Source organism: Moschus berezovskii, chromosome 14 (assembly GCF_049115385.1).
Source record: "Moschus berezovskii isolate FMDL1 chromosome 14, NW_MosBer_1.0, whole genome shotgun sequence".
Lineage (NCBI taxonomy): Eukaryota > Metazoa > Chordata > Mammalia > Artiodactyla > Moschidae > Moschus > Moschus berezovskii.
The window spans coordinates 87,721,140-87,745,087 of NC_142473.1; the positions used below are offsets into that span (position 1 = coordinate 87,721,140).

General features: G+C 39.7%; 1 protein-coding gene across 1 annotated transcript; it reads right to left on the reverse strand.

Moving 5' to 3' along the window:
- Window positions 1–14,910: 14,910 nt before the first annotated feature.
- On the reverse strand, window positions 14,911–15,852 carry LOC129554189 (olfactory receptor 5AN1-like). Its single transcript, XM_055422799.2, has one exon. It carries the CDS (start codon window positions 15,847–15,849, stop codon window positions 14,911–14,913), a length of 939 nt encoding a protein of 312 aa, XP_055278774.2. The 5' UTR covers window positions 15,850–15,852.
- Between the last annotated feature and the right edge of the window lie 8,096 nt (window positions 15,853–23,948).

Below are 23,948 nucleotides of genomic sequence, written 5' to 3' on the forward strand. Positions count from 1 at the left end.
AGAGAACTCCTGACTCCAGGGAACATTAATCAATAGGAGTTCATCAAACACATCCATACCTACACTAAAACCAAGCACCACCCAAGGGTCAACAAGTTCCAGAACAAGACATACCACGCAAATTCTCCAGAAACACAGGAAAATAGCCCTGAGCTTCAATATACAGGCTGCCCAAAGTCACTCCAAAACCACTGACATCTCATAACTCATTACTGGACACTTCATTGCAATCCAGAGAGAAGAAATCCAGCTCCACCCACCAGAACACCGACACAAGCTTCCCTAACCAGGGAACCTTAACAAGTCACCCGTCCAACCCCACACACAGTGAGGAAACTTCATAATAAAGAGAACTCCACAAAAGGCCAGAAGAGGCAAAGGCCACCCCAAGCAAAGAAATATAAGCAAGATGAAGAGGCAGAGAAATACCCAGCAAGTAAAGGAACAAGATAAATGCCCACCAACACAAACAAAAGAGGACGATATAGGGAATCTACCTGATAAAGAATTTTTAATTTTGGTGGTGAAAATGATTCAAAATCTTGAAAGCAAAATGGAGTTACAGATAAATAACCTGGAGAAAAGGATTGAGAAGATGGAAGAAAGGTTTAATAAGGACTTAGAGGAAATAAAAAAGAGTCAATATACAATGAATAATGCAATAGATGAGATCAGAAACACTCTGGAGGGAACAAACAGTAGAATAACAGAGGCAGAAGACAGGATAAGTGAGCTAGAAGATAGAATTGTAGAAATAAATGAAACGGAGAGGAAAAAAGAAAAAAGAATTAAAAGAAATGAGGACAATGTCAGAGACTTCTGGGACAATGTTAAATGCTCCAACATTCGAATCATAGGAGTCCCAGAAGGAGAAGACAAAAAGAAAGACCATGAGAGAATACTTGAGGAGATAATAGTTGAAAACTTCCCTAAAATAGGGAAAGAAATGATCACCCAAGTCCAAGAAACCCAGAGAGTCCCCAACAGGATAAACCCAAGGCGAAATACTCCAAGACACATATTAATCAAATTAACAAAGATCAAACACAAAGAACAAATATTAAAAGCAGCAAGGGAAAAGCAGCAAATCACACACAAGGGGATTCCCATAAGGATAACAGCTGATCTTTCAACAGAAACTCTTCAGGCCAGGAGGGAATGGCAAGACATACTTAAAGTGATGAAAGAAAATAACCTACAGCCCAGACTACTGTACCCAGCAAGGATCTCATTCAAATATGAAGGAGAAATCAAAAGCTTTACAGACAAGCAAAAGCTGAGAGAATTCAGCATCACCAAACCAGCTCTCCAACAAATGCTAAAGGATCTTCTCTAGACAGGAAACACAGAAAGGGTGTATAAACTCAAACCCAAAGCAATAAAGAAAATGGCTACAGGATCGTACTTATCAATAATTACCTTAACGTAAATGGGTTGAATGCCCCAACCAAAAGACAAAGGCTGGCTGAATGGATACAAAAACAAGACCCCCATATATGTTGTCTGCAAGAGACCCACCTCAAAACGAGGGACACATACAGACTGAAAGTGAAGGGCTGGAAAAAGATATTCCATGCAAATAGAGACCAAAAGAAAGCAGGAGTAGCAATACTCATATCAGATAAAATAGACTTTAAAACAAAGGCTGTGAAAAGAGACAAAGAAGGAAACTACATAATGACCAAAGGATCAATCCAAGATGAAGATATAACAATTATAAATATTTATGCACCCAACATAGGAGCACCGCAATATGTAAGACAATTACTAACAAGTATGAAAGGGGAAATTAACAGCAATGCAATAACAGTGGGAGATTTTAATACCCCACTTACATCTATGGATAGATCAACTAAACAGAAAATTAACAAGGAAACACAAACTTTAAATGATACAATAGACCAGTTACACCTAATAGATATCTATAGGACATTTCACCCCAAAACAATGAATTTCACCTTTTTCTCAAGCGCGCACGGAACCTTTTCCAGGATAGATCACATCCTGGGCCATAAATCTAGCCTTGGTAAATTCAAAAAAATTGAAATCATTCCAAGCATCTTTTCTGACCACAATACAGTAAGATTAGATCTCAATTACGGGAGAAAAACTATTAAAAATGCCAACATATGGAGGCTGAACAACACGCTGCTGAATAATGAACAAATCATGGAAGAAATCAAAATATGCATGGAAATGAATGAAAATGAAAACACAACAACCCAAAACCTCTGGGACACTGTAAAAGCAGTGCTAAGAGGGAAGTTCATAGCAATACAGGCACACCTCAAGAAACAAGAAAAAAGTCAACTAAATAACCTAACTCTACATCTAAAGCAACTAGAAAAGGAAGAAATTAAGAACCCCAGGGTCAGTAGAAGGAAAGAAATCGTAAAAAGAGACCATAGCAAAAATCAACAAAGCCAAAAGCTGGTTCTTTGAGAAGGTAAATAAAATTGACAAACCACTAGCCAGACTCATCAAGAAACAAAGGGAGAAGAACCAAATCGATAAAATTAGAAATGAAAATGCAGAGATCACAACCGACAACACAGAAATACAAAGGATTATTAGAGAATACTATCAGCAATCATATGGCAATAAAATGAATAACCTGGAAGAAATGGACAAATTCCTAGAAAAGTACACTTTGCCAAAACTGAACCAGGAAGAAATAGAAAATCTGAACAGACCCATCACAAGCACGGAACTAGAGGCTGTAATCAGGAATCTTCCAGCAAACAAAAGCCCAGGTCCAGACGGCTTCACAGCTGAATTCGACCAAAAATTTAGAGAAGAGCTAACACCTATTCTACTCAAACTCTTCCAGAAAATTGCTGAGGAAGGGAAACTTCCAAACTCATTCTATGAGGCCACCATCACCCTAATCCCAAAACCTGGTAAAGACGCCACAAAAAAAGAAAACTACAGGCCAATATCACTGATGAACATAGATGCAAAAATCCTTAACAAAATTCTAGGAATCAGAATCCAACAACACATTGAGAAGATCATACATCATGACCAAGTGGGCTTTATCCCAGGAATGCAAGGATTCTTCAATATCCGCAAATCAATCAACGTAATACACCACATTAACAAACTGAAAAATAAAAATCATATGATTATCTCAATAGATGCAGAGAGAGCCTCCGACAAAATTCAACATCCATTTATGATAAAAACCCTCCAGAAAGTGGGAATAGAAGGGACATATCTCAACATAATAAAAGCTATAAATGACAAACCCACAGCAAACATTATCCTCAATGGTGAAAAACTGAAAGCATTTCCCCTAAAGTCAGGAATAAGACAAGGGTGCCCACTCTCACCACTACTATTCAACATAGTTCTGGAAGTTTTGGCTACAGCAATCAGAGCAGAAAAAGACATAAAAGGAATCCAAATTGGAAAAGAAGAAGTAAAACTTTCACTGTTCGCTGATGACATGATCCTCTACACAGAAAACCCTAAAGACTCTACCAGAAAACTATTAGAACTAATCAATGAATACAGTAAAGTTTCAGGATATAAAATCAACACACAGATATCCCTTGCATTCCTATACACTAATAATGAGAAAATAGAAAGAGAAATTAAGGAAACTATTCCATTCACTGTTGCAATGAAAAGAATTAAATACTTAGGAATATATCTACCTAAGGAAACAAAAGACTTCTACGTAGAAAACTATAAAACACTACTGAAAGTAATCAAAGAGGACACTAATAGATGGAGAAATATACCGTGTTCATGAATTGGAAGAATAAATATTGTAAAAATGAGCATAATACCCAAAGTAATTTATACATTCAATGCAATCCCTATCAAGCCACCAACGATATTTTTCACAGAACTAGAACAAATAATCTCACAATTTGTATGGAAATACAAAAAACCTCGAATAGCCGAAGCAATCTTGAGGAAGAAAAATGGAACTGGGGGAATTAACCTGCCGGACTTCAGGCTCTACTACAAAGCCACAGTCATCAAGACAGTATGGTACTGGCATAAAGACAGAAATATAGATCAATGGAACAAAATAGAAAGCCCAGAGATAAATCCACGCACCTATGGACACCTTATCTTCGACAAAGGAGGCAAGAATATAAAATGGAGAAAAGACAGTCTCTTTAATAAGTGGTGCTGGGAAAACTGGTCAGCCACTTGTAAAAGAATGAAACTAGAACACTTCCTAACACCATACACAAAAATAAACTCAAAATGGACCAGATTCTATAAAACTGCTAGAGGAGAACGTAGGCAAAACACTCTCCAACATAAATCACAGCAGGATCCTCCAAGACCCACCTCCCAGAATATTGGAAATAAAAGCAAAAATAAACAAATGGGACCTAATTAAAATCAAAAGCTTCTGCACAGCAAAGGAAACTATCAGTAAGGTGAAAAGACAGCCTTCAGAATGGGAGAAAATAATAGCAAATGAAGCAACTGATAAAGGATTAATCTCCAAAATATACAAGCAGCTCCTGTAGCTCAATTCCAGAAAAATAAATGACCCTATCAAAAAATGGGCCAAAGAACTAAACAGGCATTTCTCCAAAGAAGACATAAAGATGGCTAACAAACACATGAGAAAATGCTCAACATCCCTCATAATCAGAGAGATGCAAATCAAAACCACAATGAGATACCATTTCACACCAGTCAGAATGGCTGCTATCCAAAAGTCTACATGCAATAAATGCTGCAGAGGGTTGGAGAGAAGGGAACCCTCTTACACTGTTGGTGGGAATGCAAACTAGTACAGCCACTATGGAGAACAGTGTGGAGATTCCTCAAAAAACTGGAAATAGAACTGCCATATGATCCAGCAATCGCATTCCTGGGCATACACACCGAGGAAACCAGAATTGAAAGAGACACATGTACTCCAATGTTCATTGCAGCACTGTTTATAATAGCCAGGACATGGAAGCAACTTAGATGTCCATCTGCAGACGAATGGACAAGAAAGCTTTGGTACATATACACAATGGAGTATTACTCAGCCATTTAAAAGAACGCATTTGAATCAGTTCTAAAGAGGTGGAAGAAACTGGAGCCTATTATACAGAGTGAAGTAAGCCAGAAAGAAAAACACCAATACAATATACTAACACATCTATATGGAATTTAGAAAGATGCAAATGATAACCCTGTATACGAGACAGCAAAAGAGACACAGATATCGAACAGTCTTTGGGACTCTGTGGGAGAGGGTGAGGGTGGGATGATTTGGGAGAATGGCATTGAAACATGGATGTTGTCATATGTGAAACGAATCACCAGTTCAGGGTCGATGCATGTTACAGGATGCTCAGGGCTGGTGTGCGGGGATGACCCAGAGGGAGGATAAAGGGAGGAGGGAGGTGTGAGGAGGGTTCAGGAAGAGGAACTCATGTACACTCGGGGTGGATTCATGTCAATGTATGGCAAAACCAACCAATATAATATTGTAAAATAATTGGCCTCCAATAAAAAGAAAAGAAAAGGGAAAAAGAAATAAAAGTTTGTTGAAATACAAAACCGATAAACAGACAACCGGATGAAATTAAGAAAACAATACATTAGCAAAATGAATAAAATGTGTTTAATGAAGAAAGAGAAACCATTAAAAAAAAAAAAAAAGAAATCCTAGAGCTGAAGAAATCAATAGAGATTTTAACAGCACACTCCATAAAGCAGGAGGGAAGACAATGAAGAAGAGTTAAGAAAGCCTAAGAGATTTGCTATGGGACAACATCACCACCAAGACAAAAGGCATGTGGGCTAGTTAATCTCTCTCTCTCATGCACACTGCATGTGAACTAAATAGAAAGGCCAAAAGTAGTGAATGGTATGGGTTTTATTCTCTCCTTTACTTGTATATTGTTTTTCAACATTCTGCAACTCCTATATTTATAATAAGAACACGTTACTGAGATGTATGCATCTTTCATCCTTAATGACAGAGAGACAGTAAGGGAGACAGAGAGACAGGGAGGGGGAATGACAGCGAGAACGAGGAAACACGTCAGAGACGATCGATCTCCTGACGTTGACCTACTGGCTGTCCAGCACTTAGCAGTTATCCCCTCCCAGGTCGTCACCTATAATGGGGCTGATAATCCTTTACCACCTCATTGGGTTGTTGCAGGGACTGAATGACATAAAGGGCTCGAGACAGTCAGAGACGAATAAATGTTAGCGGCTGTCATTTCCATGATCGTTCCTCACCATGAAGGGGAAAACAAGGCAGAACTGATCCTGAAGTAGCAAGGAGTTCCTCATAAAATTATCTCCTAAATTAAATGACTTCCAAACCGAGACTCTAGATGTTGTTAATACGTGATTATCTTTATTTCTATATTGTATTATTTCCCAATCAGAGAAGTTGTAAGCTCCGATTTCTGCTTTTTAAGTTCCACCGACACCAAGTAGAGTGGAGCTTGGATATTCCCTGTAGACAGCATGTGGGCTAGTGGAGAGGCTCTGCTCTGGGCATCTCATATACTAATACTTGTGTTACTCAATGAATATGTGCTGGATACCTTAAGAAATAATTCTTTTACCCATTTTTGGATATGAAAGTAAAAATACATTTGGTTCATTTCAATTTATAGTTTTATGAAATTTAAGATCTTTCTGTTTACTCTTATAATAGAGTACTGCCAACATATTTCTCAGCCATTTTGTCCAAGATGTGTAGGATTCCATGAAAATATTTTGAAAGTATAAACTCTCACCCACATTCCCAGTATATCAACACAATTAATCAGTTCAGTGAAAGTAAGTCCAGCTTTTGACCAATGAAATCACACTGAAATCTTCCATCCTCCCAATACATTCTAGAAACAGACTCAGCCTCAACTGAAGCTATCTATGTAACCCATCACTGCCAGAAAAGAATGAAGAGCTGTGTGTGACTATACTTACTCTCTTCGAATGACTCTTCTGTATGTGTTCACCACTTCCAAGATGGTTTGTACCAGAAAAGGTGACTGATGCAAATATTGGTTGGAGATTTTCACTAGGGAGATATAGCCTATTAAACTTTTTCCAAATCTTATCTGCTAAGGACATGGTCATTTGCCAGGTTGTGCAGATACAAAGTCAGGTTAAGAAAGCCAAGAATGTTGCTGCATAAAGAAGAACAATGTAAGGAAGAAAAGACTAAAAGTGACATTTAAGCCAAGAATGTTACTACTTGCAGTGGGGAATCTCTGATGTCTGTTTCATCTAAGCTCTGGTCTCCAGACCCCCAAATTATTCAAAATACTAGTAGACAGTCACTTAAAGTATTTCAAAAGCCCGGTGGAGTGGTACTTGAGTACTTTTTCATATCATTATGGCATGACCAGCTGGACTTTCGTTACACTGAAATGATGGATCAAAGCTGTATACTGAAGTGGAATTCAAATTCATTATTATTTTTTACAACCATTCTCAGCAAGCATAAATTTAAAGGGTCCTTGGGATGGATAAAGTTGGGAAACACAGGCAAGCATTTCTGAGCTTAGGAAATACCCCTGAAATTCAGTAAATTATTCGTTAAATTCAGCACTCAGCTTGCACAGCGTGCTGGGCTTCACAGGCACCATTTCATTTGAGTCCCAATGATCTTATTACCTCTAGTTTACCAGTGAAAAAGAGGAGGAAACAGTTCAAAACTACATCCTTGGGAAACTGCAGAGCTAGATCTCAGCAGTTGTCTGTCACAGAGCGAGACCTGAAAGTTTAAGTTAGAGACTATCCTTGTCGCTGAAAGTCAGAGAATTTAGGTAAGGAGAAAGGGAGCCTAAGGATGAGCTGAGGAGGAGGTCATGGACCTGCAGGAGGGGGAAGAGGTGAAGAAAGAAAGAAACAGGCCTAAAAACCTTTCTCTCTGAAGACTCACATAGCTACAGAGACAGCACAAAATCCACTCTTCTCTATAAATCTTGCCTTCTCACCTTGACTCAGATCTCCCAGAATCACTGAGTTCTTGCCAAAGATTGAAATTGTCTATTTCTATCTCCCTAAAATGTTCAGATGGGGCCTATTGCAGTCCATGATGGACCCTTTTGTCCATGAGCTGACCGTTCATTCACAGCCAGAGAGAATGCCACACGGGGGACACTCTTCAATGTGTTCATAATGGCAAAGGTGAAAGGGAAAGGACAATTAGGGAAAGAAAACTCTCCAGGCACTTGCTCTCTGGAGTCATGGTTGTCACGGAGTCTTTGTCCCTGCTAATTTCATGCTCGATTTTACTCTGTCCCTTCTGGATCCATTCCCCACTTCCCCCTAGTCCAATCATGATCGTATGATTAGAACTTTTCTTTTAATGAACTTGGAGTCATTAGAGCTGGAGATCCCTGGACCTAGGGATTATCTCGTGCAATACATTCAGTTTCCAGGTGAAGACATGGAGCCAGTGCAGCTAAGGGCTTTGCTCAACAAAACACAGCCAGTTGGTAAAATCTCATGAAAAAAGTAAACGTGGACTTTCTTTTTGCAAAGCATTTTATTTTAGATCTATGCATGCATATGTTTTCAATTGCCTTAACTGAGTCAATCATCATAGCAGCCCTGCGAGGCAGTCAAGATGTCATTTTCTATGCATAAGTGAGGAAATCAAGCAATAAGGGACACAAAAACTTAATAGATGACAAGGCCACAAATTATTGTGGTTACAACCATGAGCATTGGTATCAGCAAATCTGAGTTCATATCATCTCTTCCTCTTGGAGATTTCATAATCTTCAGCAATTAACCTCCCTAAGCCTCAGAATTGTCACCTCAGGGTTATCATGGAGCTGAGAATAGTAGCTATTCCATAGAGTAGCTCTTCTTGTGTGTGTGTGTGTGTGTGTGTGTGTGTGTGTGTGTGTGTGCTTAATCACCCAAGATTTTTTTAAAAGCAAGATAAATTATATAAAGATAAGAAAAGCAATAGGAAAGTTAATAAAATCAAAGATAATTTTCAGAGGGATAGCAAGGTGACAAAGCTTAGCTAGACTGAAAATGAGAGAAATTAACCCTGACCTTAACCCTAAATGAAACTATGAACCATGTCACGTAGGGCCACCCAAGACTGACAGGTCATGGTGGACAGGTCTGACAGAATGTGGTCCACTAAAAAAGGGAATGGCAAACCACTTCAGTGTTCTTGCCTTGAGAACCCCTTGAACAGTATGAAAAGGCAAAAAGACAGGACACGGAAAGATGAACTCCCCAGGTTGGTAGGTGCCCAATATGCTGCTGGAGATCAGTAGAGAAATAACTCCAGAAAGAATGAAGATATGGAGCCAAAGCAAAAACAGCACCCACTTGTGGATAGGACTGGTGATAGAAGCAGGGTTCAACGCTGTAAAGAGCAATATTGCATAGGAACCTGGAATGTTAGGTCCACGAATCAAGGCAAATTGGAAGTGTTCAAACAGGCAATGACAAGAGTGAACATCGACTTTTTGGGAATCAGAGAACCAAGATGGACTGGAATGGGTGAATTTAACTCAGATGACCATTGTATCTACTACTGTGGGCAAGAAGCCCTTAGTAGCAATGGAGTAGCCATCATAGTCAAGAAAAGAGTCCCAAATGCAGTACTTGGATGCAATCGCAAAAACGAAAGAATGACCTCTGTTCATTTTGAAGGCAAACCATTCAATATCATGGTAATTCAAGTTAATGCCCCGACCAGTAATGCTGAAGAAGCTGAACTTGAACAGTTCTATGCAGACCTATCCTATATGACCTTAAAGAACTAACACCCAAAAAAGATGTTCCTTTCATTATAGGGGATTGGAATGCAAAAGTAGGAAGTCAAGAGATCCCTGGAGAAACGGGCAAATTTGGCCTTGAAGTACAGAATGGAGCAGGGCAAGGGCTAATAGAGTTCTGTCAAGAGAACGCACTGATCATAGCAAACACCCTCTTCCAACAACACATGAGAAGACTCTATACATGGACATCACCAGATGGTCAATACCGAAATCAGATTGATTATATTCTTTGCAGGCAAAGATGGAGAAGCTCTACACAGTCAGCAAAAACAAGACCAGGAGCTGACTGTGGCTCAGATCATGAACTCCTTATTCCCAAATTCAGACTTAAATTGAAGAAAGTAGAGAAAACGACTAGACCATTCAGGTATGACCTAAATCAAATCCCTTACTACTATACACTGGAAGTGACAAATAGATTCAAGGGATTAGATAGGATAGACAGAGTGCCTGATGAACTATGGACAGAGGTTCGTAACATTGTACAGGAGGCAGTGATCAAGACCATCCCCAAGAAAAAGAAATGCAAAAAGGAAAAATGGTTTTCTGAGGAGGCCTTTAAAATAGCTGAGAATTGAAGAGACATGAAAGACAAAAGAGAAAAGCAAAGATATACCCCTCTGAATGCAGAGTTTCAAAGAATATCAAGGGGAAATAAGCAAGCTTTCTGCGTGATCAATGTAAAGAAATAGAGGAAAACAATAGAATGGGAAAGACTAGAGATCTCTTCAAGAAACTTAGAGATACCAATGGAACATTTCATGCAAAGATGGGCTCAATAAAGGACAGAAATGGTATGGACCTAACAGAAGCAGACTCTCTTCCAGTGAGTCAAATCGTCGCATGAGGTGGCCAAAGTATTGGAGTCTCAGCTTCAGCATCAGTCCTTCCAATGAACACCCAGGATTGATCTCCTTTAGAATGGACTGGTTGGATCTCTTCGCAGTCCAAGGGACTCTCAAGAGTCTTCTCCAGCACCACAGTTCAAAAGCATCAGTTCTTTGGCAATCAGCTTTCTTCACAGTCCATTCTCACATCCATACATGACCACGGGAAAAACCATAGCCTTGACTAGATAGAACTTGGTTTGCAAAATAATGTCTCTGCTTTGGATTGGTGGTGGGAGGAGACAGGGATGACAGAGAATGAGATGGCTGGATGGCATCGCCGACTCGATGGACATGAGTTTGAGTGAACTCCGGGAGTTGGTGATGGACAGGGAGGCCTGGCGTGCTGTGATTCATGGGGTCGCAAAGAGTCGGACACGACTGAGCGACTGAACTGAACAGAGCAGAAGATATTAAGAAGGGGTGACAAGAATACACAGAAGAACTGTACAAAAAAGATCTTCATGACCAATACAGTCACGATGGTGTGATCACTCACTTAGAGCCAGACATCCTGGAATGCAAAGTCAAGTGGGCCTTAGGAAGCATCACTATGAACACAGCTAGTGGAGGTGATGGAATTCCAGCTGAGCTATTTCAAATCCTGAAAGATGATGCTATGAAAGTGCTTCCCTCAATATGCCAGCAAATCTGGAAAACTCAGTAGTGGCAACAGGACTGGAAAAGGTCAGTTTTCCCTCCAATCCCAAAGAAAGGCAATGCCAAAGAATGTTCAAACTACCGCACAATTGCACTCATCTCACGCACTAGTAAAGTAATGCTCAAAATTCTCCAAGCCAGGCTTCAACAGTACGTGAACCGTGAACTTCCAGATGTTCAAGCTGGTTTTAAAAAGGCAGAGGAACCAGAGATCAAATTGTCAACATCCACTGGATTATCAAAAAAGCAAGAGAGTTTCCAGAAAAATATCTATTTCTGCTTTATTGACTATGCCAAAGCCTTTAAAAATCTGAAAAAGATGGCAATACCAGACCACCTGGCCTGCCTCTTGAGAAATCTGTATGCAAGTCAGGATGCAACAGTTAGAACTGGGCATGGAACAACAGACTGGTTCCAAATCAGGAAAGGAGTATGTCAAGGCTGTATATTGTCACCCTGCTTATTAACTTCTATGCAGGGTACATCATGAGAAACGCTGGGCTGGATGAAGCACAAGCTGGAATAAAGACTACCAGGAGAAATATCAATAACGTCAGATACACAGATGACACCACCCTTATGGCAGAAAGTGAAGAACTAGAGAGCCTCTTGATGAAACTGAAAGAGGAGAGTGAAAAAGTTGGCTCAAAGCTCAACATTCAAACAACTAAGATCATGGCATTCGGTCCCATCACTTCATGGCAAATAGATGGGGAAACAGTGAGAGGCTTTATTTTTGAGCTCAGAGAATGAGATGGCTGGATGGCATCACCGACTCGATGGAGATAGTTTGAGTGAACTCCAGGAGTTGGTGATGAACAGGGAGGCCTGGCATGCTGCAATTCGCGGGGTTGCAAAGAATCAGACACAACTGAGAGACTGAACTGAACTGAATATCACTGCAGACGGTGGCTGCAGCCATGAAATTATAAGACGCTTGCTCCTTGGAAGAAAATGACCAACTTGGACGGTGTATTAAAAAGCAGAGACATTACTTTGCCAACAAAAATCTGTCTAGTCAAAGCTTTGGTTTTTTCAGTGGTCAAATATGGATGTGAGAGTTGGACTATAAAGAAAGCTGAGCGCTGAAGAATTGATGCTTTTGAACTGCGGTGTTTGAGAAGACTCCTGAGATTCCCTTGGACAGCAAGGAGATTCAACCATTCCATCCTAAAGTAAATCAGTCTTGAATATTCATTGGAAGGACTGATGTTGAAGCTGAAACTCCAATACTTTGGGCACCTGATGGGAAGAACTGACTCATTTGAAAAGACTCTGATGCTTGGAAAGATTGAGGCAGGAGGAGAAGGGGACGACAGAAGACAATATGGTTGGATGGCATCCCGGACACAATGGACATGAGTTTGAATAAACTCCGGAGTTGGTGATGGACAGGGAGACCTGGTGTGCTGCAGTTCACGGGGTTGCAAAGAGTTGGACACGACTGAGTGACTGAACTGAACTGAACTGATACATTTGTCAAAACTCACTGAATTGTCATTTTTATTTATTTATTAGAAATTTAAGTCTTTTCCGCTTCTGGATCTTTGTTGCTGCCTTTGGGCTTCTTCCCCGTGCCATGCACGGGGGCTACTCTCTCACTGTGGGGCATGGGCTTCTTATTGCAGGGAGTAATACGTACTTTCGGAGAAGGCAATGGCAAGCCACTCCAGTACTCTTGCCTAGAAAATCCCATGGATGGAGGCGCCTGGTAGGCTGCAGTCCGTGGGGTCGCTAAGGGTCGGACACGACTGAGCGACTTCACTTTCACTTTTCACTTTCACACATTGGAGAAGGAATTGGCAACCCAATCCAGTTTTCTTGCCTGGAGAATCCCAGGGACGGGGGAGCCTGGTGGGCTTCCGTCTATGGGGTCACACAGAGTCGGACACGACTGAAGTGAGTTAGCAGCAGCAGCAGCAATATGTACTTTATATCACTTTGTTGAAGTCTGGGAAATCTGGCAAGTCAACAGTCAGTACACATCTTTTTCTTATTTTTAAACAGATCACAAGGACCACAAATTTACATCGTCCTACTGAAGATGAAAATTGGCCAGAGTTAAGAACCCTGCCTATCTTCAATCTTCAATCTTAAGGTTTCTTGGCAAATATCAGCATTAAAGTAACTCTAACCATTCTACTTCAACCATTATACTACACCATACAACCACAAGTTTCTGGGACATAAAATGTTGAACACAGATAAAAGAAAAGAATTTATACCAGTTTTCCATATTTGTTCTTGGTCTACAACGCGAAATATTTAGTAACTTTATTATGTCCATGAATTCTCACACAATTCTCATCACATCAAACATTTTCAGATGCTTTAAACCGCAGAAAGTATTTGGTAGCATGATCACACTGTCGATGTCCGACAAGGGTGTGCTCAGTTGCATCTGACTCTGCAGCCCCATGCACTGTAGCCCACCAGGCTCCTCTGCTCGTGTGATTTTCCCAGGCAAGTGTGCTGGAGTGGGTTGCCGTTTCCTACTCCAAGGGATCTTCCAACCCAGGGGTCAGGCCTGCGTCTCCTGCATCTGCTGCGTTGGCAGGCAGATTCTTCATCACTAGCACCGCCAGGGAAGCCTGCCATCTAGGGTGAACTTTCCAAATTTGATGGGAGAGAGAGAGAGATTTGAGTCCTAAAACATCAGAAATCTCTATTGACTATGATATAGATTTTTAATATCATCCCCATGAGAAATCCCCATTGTACACTGCAGGCAAGAAATTACATCACGGAACTCATGAGTAAATGGCACAGAAGGGAACACATGCTTCATTCCTTTCCTCTCTACGATCCTTGTCACCTCCGCCTTCTGCAGATTACAGTGGAGGAGCCTAGGATATACTCCCAAACTATTAGGTAAGTGTCCCTGAGAAGGACTTACTCAAACATAAGCTGTGTCATACTGGTCTTCCCAGGAGGCACAATCAGGCCAATGAAGTGAAGTGAAGTGCAAGTGGATCAGTCGTGTCTGACTCTTTGCGGCCCCATGGACCATACAGTCCATGGAATTCTCCGGGCCAGAAGACTGGAGTGGGTAGCCTTTCCTTTCTCCGCAGATTCTTTACTGTCTGAGCCACCTGGGAAGCACAATCAGACCAACAGTACACCTTGTTTCTGCTGAAAGGTATATTCCTGCTCTGCGTACATTCTCATCAGAAACACAGAACAAACATTGGCCACCACCACATCTGGATTATGCTGTATCAGAATATCGGGGAGACACGGTTTTCACAGTCCTGAGGCCTCTGTCAACTGTCTCTCCTTCAGGGTCAGAAGTTTGAGATGAACAGGGCTCCATTTCAGAAGTGAAAAAGAGATACCAAGGCACGAAACTCCAGTGTTTCACAAATACTTGTGGATATACTGATAGATGGTCAGGCCTCTCTGCATGTAGGCTGAAAGTAATGAACCCTTAGGATGTATAAATACTGTGTTTGTGTAGCATGATCCAGTTGATCCACTTGGGAATATTACATGTCAAATTAAGCTTTCTTGGTCCAAAAGCAGTATGACTTATGCTATACTTCATTCATAAGAATGTTATTGTGTAAGGTGAGTCTGAAAGGAAAAATCCATCAGAAATCTCAGAATCTATGGCCTCAGCAATACCTGCTTTTCTTTTGCAACCTCCTCAAGGCATCTTTGATTTCTTTGTTCCTCAGACTGTATATCAAGGGATTCAACATGGGAATCATCACAGTGTAGAAGAATGATGCAAATCTGTCAAAGCTGGAGGAGCCCCCAGAGCTGGAACTCAAATAGACAAACATACCTGAGGTATAGAAGAGGCTCACTGCTGTCAGATGGGAGGCACAGGTGTTGAAAGCCTTGGACCTGCCGCTTGCTGAAGTGATCTTCATGATGGAGATGACAATGTAGACATAGGATATCATGATAATGGAAACATTTATTATCCCAAAGATCATTGTCAATATAACAGTTAAGAGATGTAAAAAGAACGTGTCAGTGCAGGATAAAACTAACAGCTGGGGCAGGTCACAGAAGAAGTGGTTGATGACATTAGGCCCACAGAAGTGGAGCTGGAGCATGAAACACAATTGGGATATAGTAGCTGCTAGTCCAGCCATGTAGGATCCCAGCACCATCTGACCGCAGAGAGCGGACGACATGACTGACGAATAGAGGAGAGGGTTACAGATGGCGGCATATCGGTCATAAGCCATGGCGGTCATGAGGCAAGACTCACTCAGCCCCATGGTGGAGAATACAAAATTCTGAATAACACAATCCACATAGGTGATAATTTGCCGCTCCTGGAAGAAGTCGTAGAGCATCTTGGGGGCTGTGGAGGTCACGTAGCAGATGTCCATGAAGGACAGGTTACTGAGGAAGAAGTACATGGGGGTGTGGAGGTGGGAGTCCATTCTTATTAAGATGAGGAGCGACAGGTTCCAAGTCAGGGTCAAGATGTATATCACCAGGAACACGACAAAGAGCGCTGCGATGATTCTGGGGAAATCTGAGAATCCCAAAAGTATAAAATAGGTGATCTCAGTGATATTTCTTCCTCCAGTCATTGGTTTGATGCTCCTAAAGTTAGAAGAGAGAAGAGAGGATGAATTGCTGATTCAGGTGAGATGGTAGCATCACAAATCTCATAATTTTCCCCCCATTGAGCACTGGAAAAGGGCAAACACTTTACTGTCCTGGGGAAAGACCTCAGTCTTTCGTCTTAACTTGTCAAAAAGTAATGTCTCAGTGTTCCAGGTTCTCAATTATCTCATGAGGGAGGTCTCAGGAAACTTAAAAGACTTATTTAAAAAGCTGAAAAGCCACTAAAATATTGTAAAGTAATTAGCCTCCAATTAAAATAATTAATTTTTAAAACTTCAAATAAAAATACTTTGAAATAAAACAACAGAAATCCTGTGATTGCTACATATAAATGAGATCATTGATTAAAATACCGGGTTTTTAAGAGATCTCGTTCAAAACAGCTCTTCTCTCCCAGATGGCCATCTGGACAGATTTTTAAGCTTTCTTCTTTTACTCACAAGATAACTTCTAAAACTTTGAATAGTATAGTTAGCACAGCAGCTCCTAAATATCTGGAAAATTATATCATGATTTATAAATCTGATATTTTGTGGGGACCTAGAAGGTATGCTTATTTTCAAAAATGTAAATGAACTTGGAGAGTACTACACTTAGTGAAATAAGCCAGATAGAGAAAGACAAATACTATGTGATATCACTTACATGTGGAATCTAAAAAATAAAACAAAAGAATGAAAGTAATAAAAAGACAGAATAGCAGTTACAGAGAACGAGCTGATAGTCACCAGCTGGGAGAGGGAAGAGAGTAGGGGCAAGACAAAGGGACGGAGTTAAGACATTAAAAACTACTGCTTATAAAATAAATAAGCTACAGGGATACATTGTGCAGTGTATAGGGTGTAACCAATATTTTATAATAATTATGGACTGAGTACGACCTTCAAAAATTGTGAATCACCACACTGTACACTTCAAGTTTATATAATATTGTACATTAACTATACCTTAATAAACAATGGGTCAGTGACAAAATCTGACAGGAAGCCAGAAAATACCTCAGGACAAATGAAAATGGCAGTACAGCTTTTCAAAATCTATGGGATACACCAAAAGCATTTTTAAGTGGGAACTTCATAGAGATAGAGGCCTTCTTTAGGAAAAAAGGAAAAACCTAGTGTACCACCTAAAAGAATTAGAAATAGAAGAATAAAGCCTAAAGTCAGCAGAAAGAATAAAGATCACATAAGAAATAGTAAAAAAAAAAAAAAAATTAAAAAAAATGGAAAAGACGAGTGAAACCGAGAGCTGCTTTTTGGAAAGATAACCAAAAGTGACAAACCTTTAGCCAGGACCACCAAGAAGAAAGGAGAGAGGACCCAAGTAAACAAAACAGCAAACAAAAGAGGAGAAATACAGTAAATCCCTTATATATAAACTTTCCAGTTGCAAACCTTCAAAGATGCAAACATGCCTTTGCATGTCCAATCAGGTGAGTTAGTTCAAGTGTCTGGCGTACGCTGTCACATGCTTCCATCTTCTACAAGGGGGCTTTTGTGTACTTTATTATACAATACTGTCCAGGGTGCAGTAGTATAATATCTTTATTTTAAGCCCACAATGTCTGAAAGCAAGCATAGAGCCAGAAGTAATGCAGCTGGCAGTCTATGGTACTTTTCAAGTTACTATATTGTAAGATTAAAAATGTTTTGTGTGTGTGTGTTTGTCTTTTATGTATTATTTGTGTGAAGAGTGTTATAAACTTCTAACAGTACCATACTACATAGCTGATCATGTTAGTTGGGTACCTAGGCTAATTCTGCTAGATTTATAGGCACATTGGACTTGCAATGCCCTCTCGGTGTGGAACTCATTCGTGTGTTTGCTGTTCAGTCACTCAGTTGTATCTTGGGCACTAGCTGTAAAAATCAATCCCACAGAGATATAAAGAAAATCATAAGTGAATACTGCGAAGTTACACACCAACAAATTGGACAGCATAGAAGAAATGAAAATTTTGAGAAACATATAACCTGCCAAGACTGAATCAAAATGAAACAGACAATTCGAGCAAACTGATTACTAGTGGCGAAAATGAATTTGTAAGAAAACGCCTACCAAAATGCCCAGACCAGAGAGCATCCTAGGGGAATTCTATCAAACATATAAAGAAGAACTAATAACAATCTTTCTTAAGCTATTACAAATAACTAAACTGGGGAGAACACACTTAGATTCTCTCTACTATTGGTCACTCATGCCCTGAAGCCGAAATCAGGCTAAGACACGACAAAACAAAACAAACAAAACAATACAGGCCAATAATTTTGATGAACAAGGATGTACAAATTCTCAACAAATACTAACAAACTGAATCCACCAAGTTATGAAACAAGCAAACACCATGATCAAGTTGGATTTATTACAGGGTCACAAGACTAGCTTAACACACCAAATCAATCAATGTAATATGCCATATTAACAAAAGAATGGATAAAAATCACATGATCCTCTCAACAGATGCAGAAAGAGCATTTGACAAAATATAGCATCTATTCATGATTTTAAAAATACTCTTATCAGAGATCAAACTGCCAGTTCCACTGGATCACAGAAAAAGCAAGAGAATTCCAGAAAAAAATCTACTTCTGCTTCATTGACTACACTAAAGCCTTTGTGTAAAGCACAACAAACTGTGGAAAATTCTTAAAGAGAAGGGAATCCCAGACCACCTTACCTGCTATCTGAGAAACCTGTATGCAGGTCAGGAAGAAACAGTTAGAACTGGACATGGAACATGGACTGGTTCCAAATTAAAATAGAAGTATGTCAAGGCTGTATATTGTCACCCTGCTTATTTAACTTATATGCAGAGTACATCACACGAAATGCCAGGCAGGATGAAGCTTAAGCTGGAATCATGATTGCCGGGAGAAATATCAGTAACCTCAGATATGCATATGACACCACCCTTGTGGCAGAAAGCTAAGAGGAACTGAAGAGCCTCTTGATGAAAGTGAAAGAGGAGAGTGAAGAAGCTGGCATAAAACTCAGCATTCAAAAAACTAAGATCATGGCATCTGATCCCATCACTTCACGGCAAGTAGATGGGGAAGCAATGGAAACAGTGAGAGACTTTATTTTCTTGGGCTCCAAAATCACTGCAGATGGTGACTGCAGCCATGAAATTAAAAGATGCTTGCTCCTTGGAAGAAAAACTATGACCAACCTAGACAGCGTATGAAAAAGTAGAGGCATTGCTGATAAAGATGCGTCTAGTCAAAGCTATGGTTTTTCTAGTAGTCATGCATGGATATGAGAGTTGGACCATAAAGAAGGTTGAACGGCAAAGAATTGATGCTATGGAACTGCAGTGTTGGAGGAGACTCTTGAGAGTCCCTTGGACTGCAAGGAGATCCAACCAGTCCATCTTAAAGGAAATCAATCCTGAATGTTCACTGGAAGGACTGATGCTGAAGCTGAAGCTCCAAATACTTTGGCCACCTAAAGTGAAAAGCTGACATTAGAAAAGACCCTGATGCTGGGAAAGATTGAAGAAAGAAGGAGAAGGGGACAACAGGGGATGAGATGGTTGGATGGCATCACAGACTCAATGGACATGAGTTTGAGCAGGCTCCGAGAGATGGTGAAGGACAGAGAAGCCTGGCACGCTGCAGTCCATGGGGTCGGAAAGAGTCGGACACGACTGCATGACTGACAGCAACTTATCAAACAGAGTATAGAAGGAGTGGACGTCAACATAATAAAGAACATTTTACTGAAAAGGAAGGAACACTCTCAAAGTCATTCTATGAGGCCATTATCACTCTGATACCAAAAATAGACAAAGACACTACAATAAGGAAAATTACAAGCCAATAGCTTGATGAATATGGATCCAGAAACCCTCAACAAAATACTACCAAACTGAATCCAACAACATATAAAATGGATGATATACTACAATCAAGTTGGAGTCATCCCAGGGTCACAAGAATGGTTCAACATACGCAAATCAATCAGTGTGGTACACCATATTACAAAAAAAAAGACAAAAACCACAGTATCTCAATAGATGCAGAAAAAGCATTTGATAAAATTCAACATCAAAAACCTCATTCAACATGATAAAAACTCTCACCAAAATGGATATGGAGGGAACATATCTCAGCATAATACCAAATCCACAAATACCATAATGACAAATCCACAACCAATATAACACATAACAGTGAAAAACTGAAACCCCTCCTGCTAAATTCTGGAACAAGACAAGAAGGACCACTCTCATCAAGACTATTCACTATAGTATTGGAAGTCCTAGCCACAGAAATCAGACAATAAAAAGAAATAAAATGTACCCAAGTTGGAAGGGAAACCCCTAAAGACCCCACACAAAAACTTAATAAAACTAATAAATGAATTCAGTAAGGTAGCAGGATACAAGATCATACACAAATATCTTTTACATTTCTTTAAACAAAAAATGGAATATAATAGAAAGTTAAAAAAGAAACAATTCTATTTAAGTCATATCAAAAAAATTATATACCTAACCAAGGATGTGAAAGACATACACACAGAAAACTGTAAAAAATTAACAAAGGAAACTGAAAATAATGCAAAAGAAATTGAAAATGATATGAAGATATCCCATGCTATTGAATTGGAGAATTAATATCTCTAAAATAGTCATTCTACCCAAAGCAATCTACAGATCTAACATGATCCCTATCAAAACACCTGTGACTGTTTTCACAGAGTTAAAACAAATAATCCTGAAGTTAATATGCAACTACAAAAAACCCAGAATCGCCAGAGTAGTTCTAAGGAAAAAGAGCAAAGTTGGAGGCATACCTCTTCCAGACTTCAGACAATTCTGTGAAGTTATGGCAATCAAAATAGACTGGTTTTGGCAAAAAACAGAACATGGATCAATAGAACAGAATCAAGAGCCCAGAAATAAATCCATCCACTCACAGTCAATTAGTCTGCAACAGAGGAAGCAAGGGTACACAAGGACAAAAGACAGCCTGTTTAGCAAGTGGTGTTTGGAAAGCTGGACAGTCACATGTAAATCAATAGAAAACACTCTCACACCACACATAAAAATAAACAAAACTAACCTGATGACTTAAATATAAGTCAGGACACCACAAAACACCTAGAAGAGAACAGAGGCAAAACATTCACTGATAAATGACAGTAATGGTCTCCCAAGGTAAAAGAAACAAAACCAAAAATAAATGACACTTAAAAGTTTCTGTACAGCAAAGGAAACCATGAACAAAACAAAAAGAAAGCCAACAGACTGGGAGGAAATATTTGCAAATGATGGAACTGACGAAGGCTTAATTTCCAAAACATAAAGACAGCTCATGAAACTCAATTACAAAAAGACCAAATAACTCAATCAAAAAATGAGCAGAAGACCTAAATAAACAGTTCTCCAAAGAAGACACACAGATGGCCAACAGGCACATGAAATGATTTTCCATATTGCTATTTATCAGAAAATGCACATAAAAGTACAATGAGGTATCACCTGTCAGGGGAATTAGATGGAGGAAGTCTTGTTCAGACTTCAGAAACAGACCTCTCACCTGCTTCTGACCTGCCTGGACACTGCTTGGATTCTGTGCCCGCTTGCAAGCACAGGAAGTCAGGTGGTACTTTAGATAAAAGGGATTGGGTCTTGGAATTCTTGAGCCCCTGAAGGTCTGGCCAACACCCTCCCTGGGGTCCAAGAAGTCTTATGATTCACATCGTGAAACAAACAGCATTGTAAAAGTTAAAGTAAAATCAAAGCTGCATTTTTACACAAACTGATGATGCTATCAGTTTGCAGTCTCGGATTGCAAACAGGAGCCCCCAAAATTTGGAAGTCTCACCCTTAGGGTGGATGCACCACCTGGGACCGTTTCCCAGTAGAGACTCCAGACCATTACTTGGGACTTCCCAGTGCTGTTCAGGTCTGCATGTAGGTTGCTGGCCCATGGCGATGTGTGATGTGCGCTGTTACTTCTCCCTATTGTTTCTATTTCCTTTCTTTTAATGGCTGTATATTGAAATTAAGTCAGATAATCTATAAAAATTGAAATTATTTATTTGTATGTATCAAATGGTTTCTTTGGTTAACGATCCTTTGCCCCTAAAGCATAAGTAAAATGTTCTGCAGAACAATCATCACACGCTGGTCAGAATGTTGTTGTTGTTTTCAGTCAGAATGCCACCATCAAAACATTTTAAAATAATAAATGCTGGAGCAGGTGTGGAGAAAAGGGAACCCTCCCACATTGTTGGGTAGGAATGTAAATTGCTGCGGCCAATATATGAGCTTACAATCCCATTCCTGGGCATGTGCTCAGAAAAGACTAATTCAAAAAGATGCATATACTCCAATGTTCATAGCAGTGCCAGTTATGATAGCCAAGATTTGGAAGCAGTATGAATGTCGACTAACAGAAGGATGGATGAAGAAGATGTGGTGCATATATACAGTGAAATATTACACAGCTGGGGAGGGAGAAGGTGGAATGATTTGGGAGAGTAGCATTGAAACATATACATTCCCATATAGTAAATAGATCGCCAGTGGGAATCTGCTATGTGACACAGGGAACCCAAAACTGGTACTCTGTGCCAACTTAGAGGGGTGGGATGGGAGGGAGGTGGGGGGGATGGTTAAGAACAAGGGGACATATGCAAACCTGTGGCTTATTCATGCTGATGTATGGCACGAATCAACACAGAATTGTAAAATAGTTATCCTCCAGTTAAAAATAAAATGAAAAAAAATTTAAACTCTGTGAATGAGATCAGAGAATGAGAAATGTTTTAGTGGTTGGAAACTAAATCTTAAATAAAATAAAACACAACTTCCCATCATTTTCTTTTGAAAATATGTGAGCATAAATCATTACTGGGTACAAAAGTGACATGGGAGCATCAGGCCTGAAAGGAAAATAATACAAAGAAGCAAAACTTTCTAAAAGAAAGGAAAAGAAGACTTGGTACACATATACAATGAAGCATTGCCCAGCCATTAGAGAGAATGAAACAATACCATTCGTGGCACCATGGACAGACCTAGAGACTATCATATGAAATGAAATAAGTCAGAAAGAGAAAGACAGAGATCACATGATATCACTTACATGTGTAATCTAAAAAAAAATGATGCAAACGAACTTCTCTACAAAAGAGGAGTAGACTCAGAGACATAGAAAACAAACGGGGACAGCAGGGTAAAGGGGGAGACACAAACTAGGAGTTTAGTATTAACGTCCAACACTACTATGTTTAAACTAGATAAATGACAAGAACATACTGTCCAGCACAGGAAAAGATATTCAACATCTTGTAATAACCTATAAGGAAAAGAATCTGAAAATGAATATGTATATATTTACATGTACGTGTACAGTTGAACCACCTTGCTGTATACCTGAAATTAACACAATATTGTAAATCAACAGTTTTTTAAAAGGATTATCAAACTTAATAGATATGCTTTTATATAATCTTGGGATGAAAAAGAAATTTCTGAAGTAGAACAATGAACCAGAAACTATAAGAGAAAAATTATAACAATTTGAAAGTTGATTATGACTGAAAATTCCACTTACCTGAAATAATTTTGAAATACACTTGATGAAATGGCAAATATAATCGCAAAATATTTTTAAGAGGCCATGTGGTAAAGCCTGTAACATAAAAAACATAAGCCAATAAAGTGTGGGCATACATATATATCAAAATTTTTTTCAAATCTGATCTACCAAGGACATGGTCACTTGGGCGTTTGTGCAGGTAAAGAAAGCCAAGAATGTCACCGGATAAAGAACGATGTAAGAAGGTTCAAAGGAGGCAGTGAAACAATCACTACGTCTGTTTGGTGGAGAGGGAAATGGCAACCCACTCCAGTATTCTTGCCTGGAGAATTCCACGGGCAGAGGAGCCTCGTGGGCTCTAGTCCGTGGAGGTCTTAAAGAATCAGACACGACTGAGTGACTAACACACACATGTGTTTAGAGCGGGGTTACCTCTGATATCTGTGTCACCCACTCGAGCATCCTCAGAACCCCAGGATCTCCAAAGATGACAAGGGAAAACTAGTGAA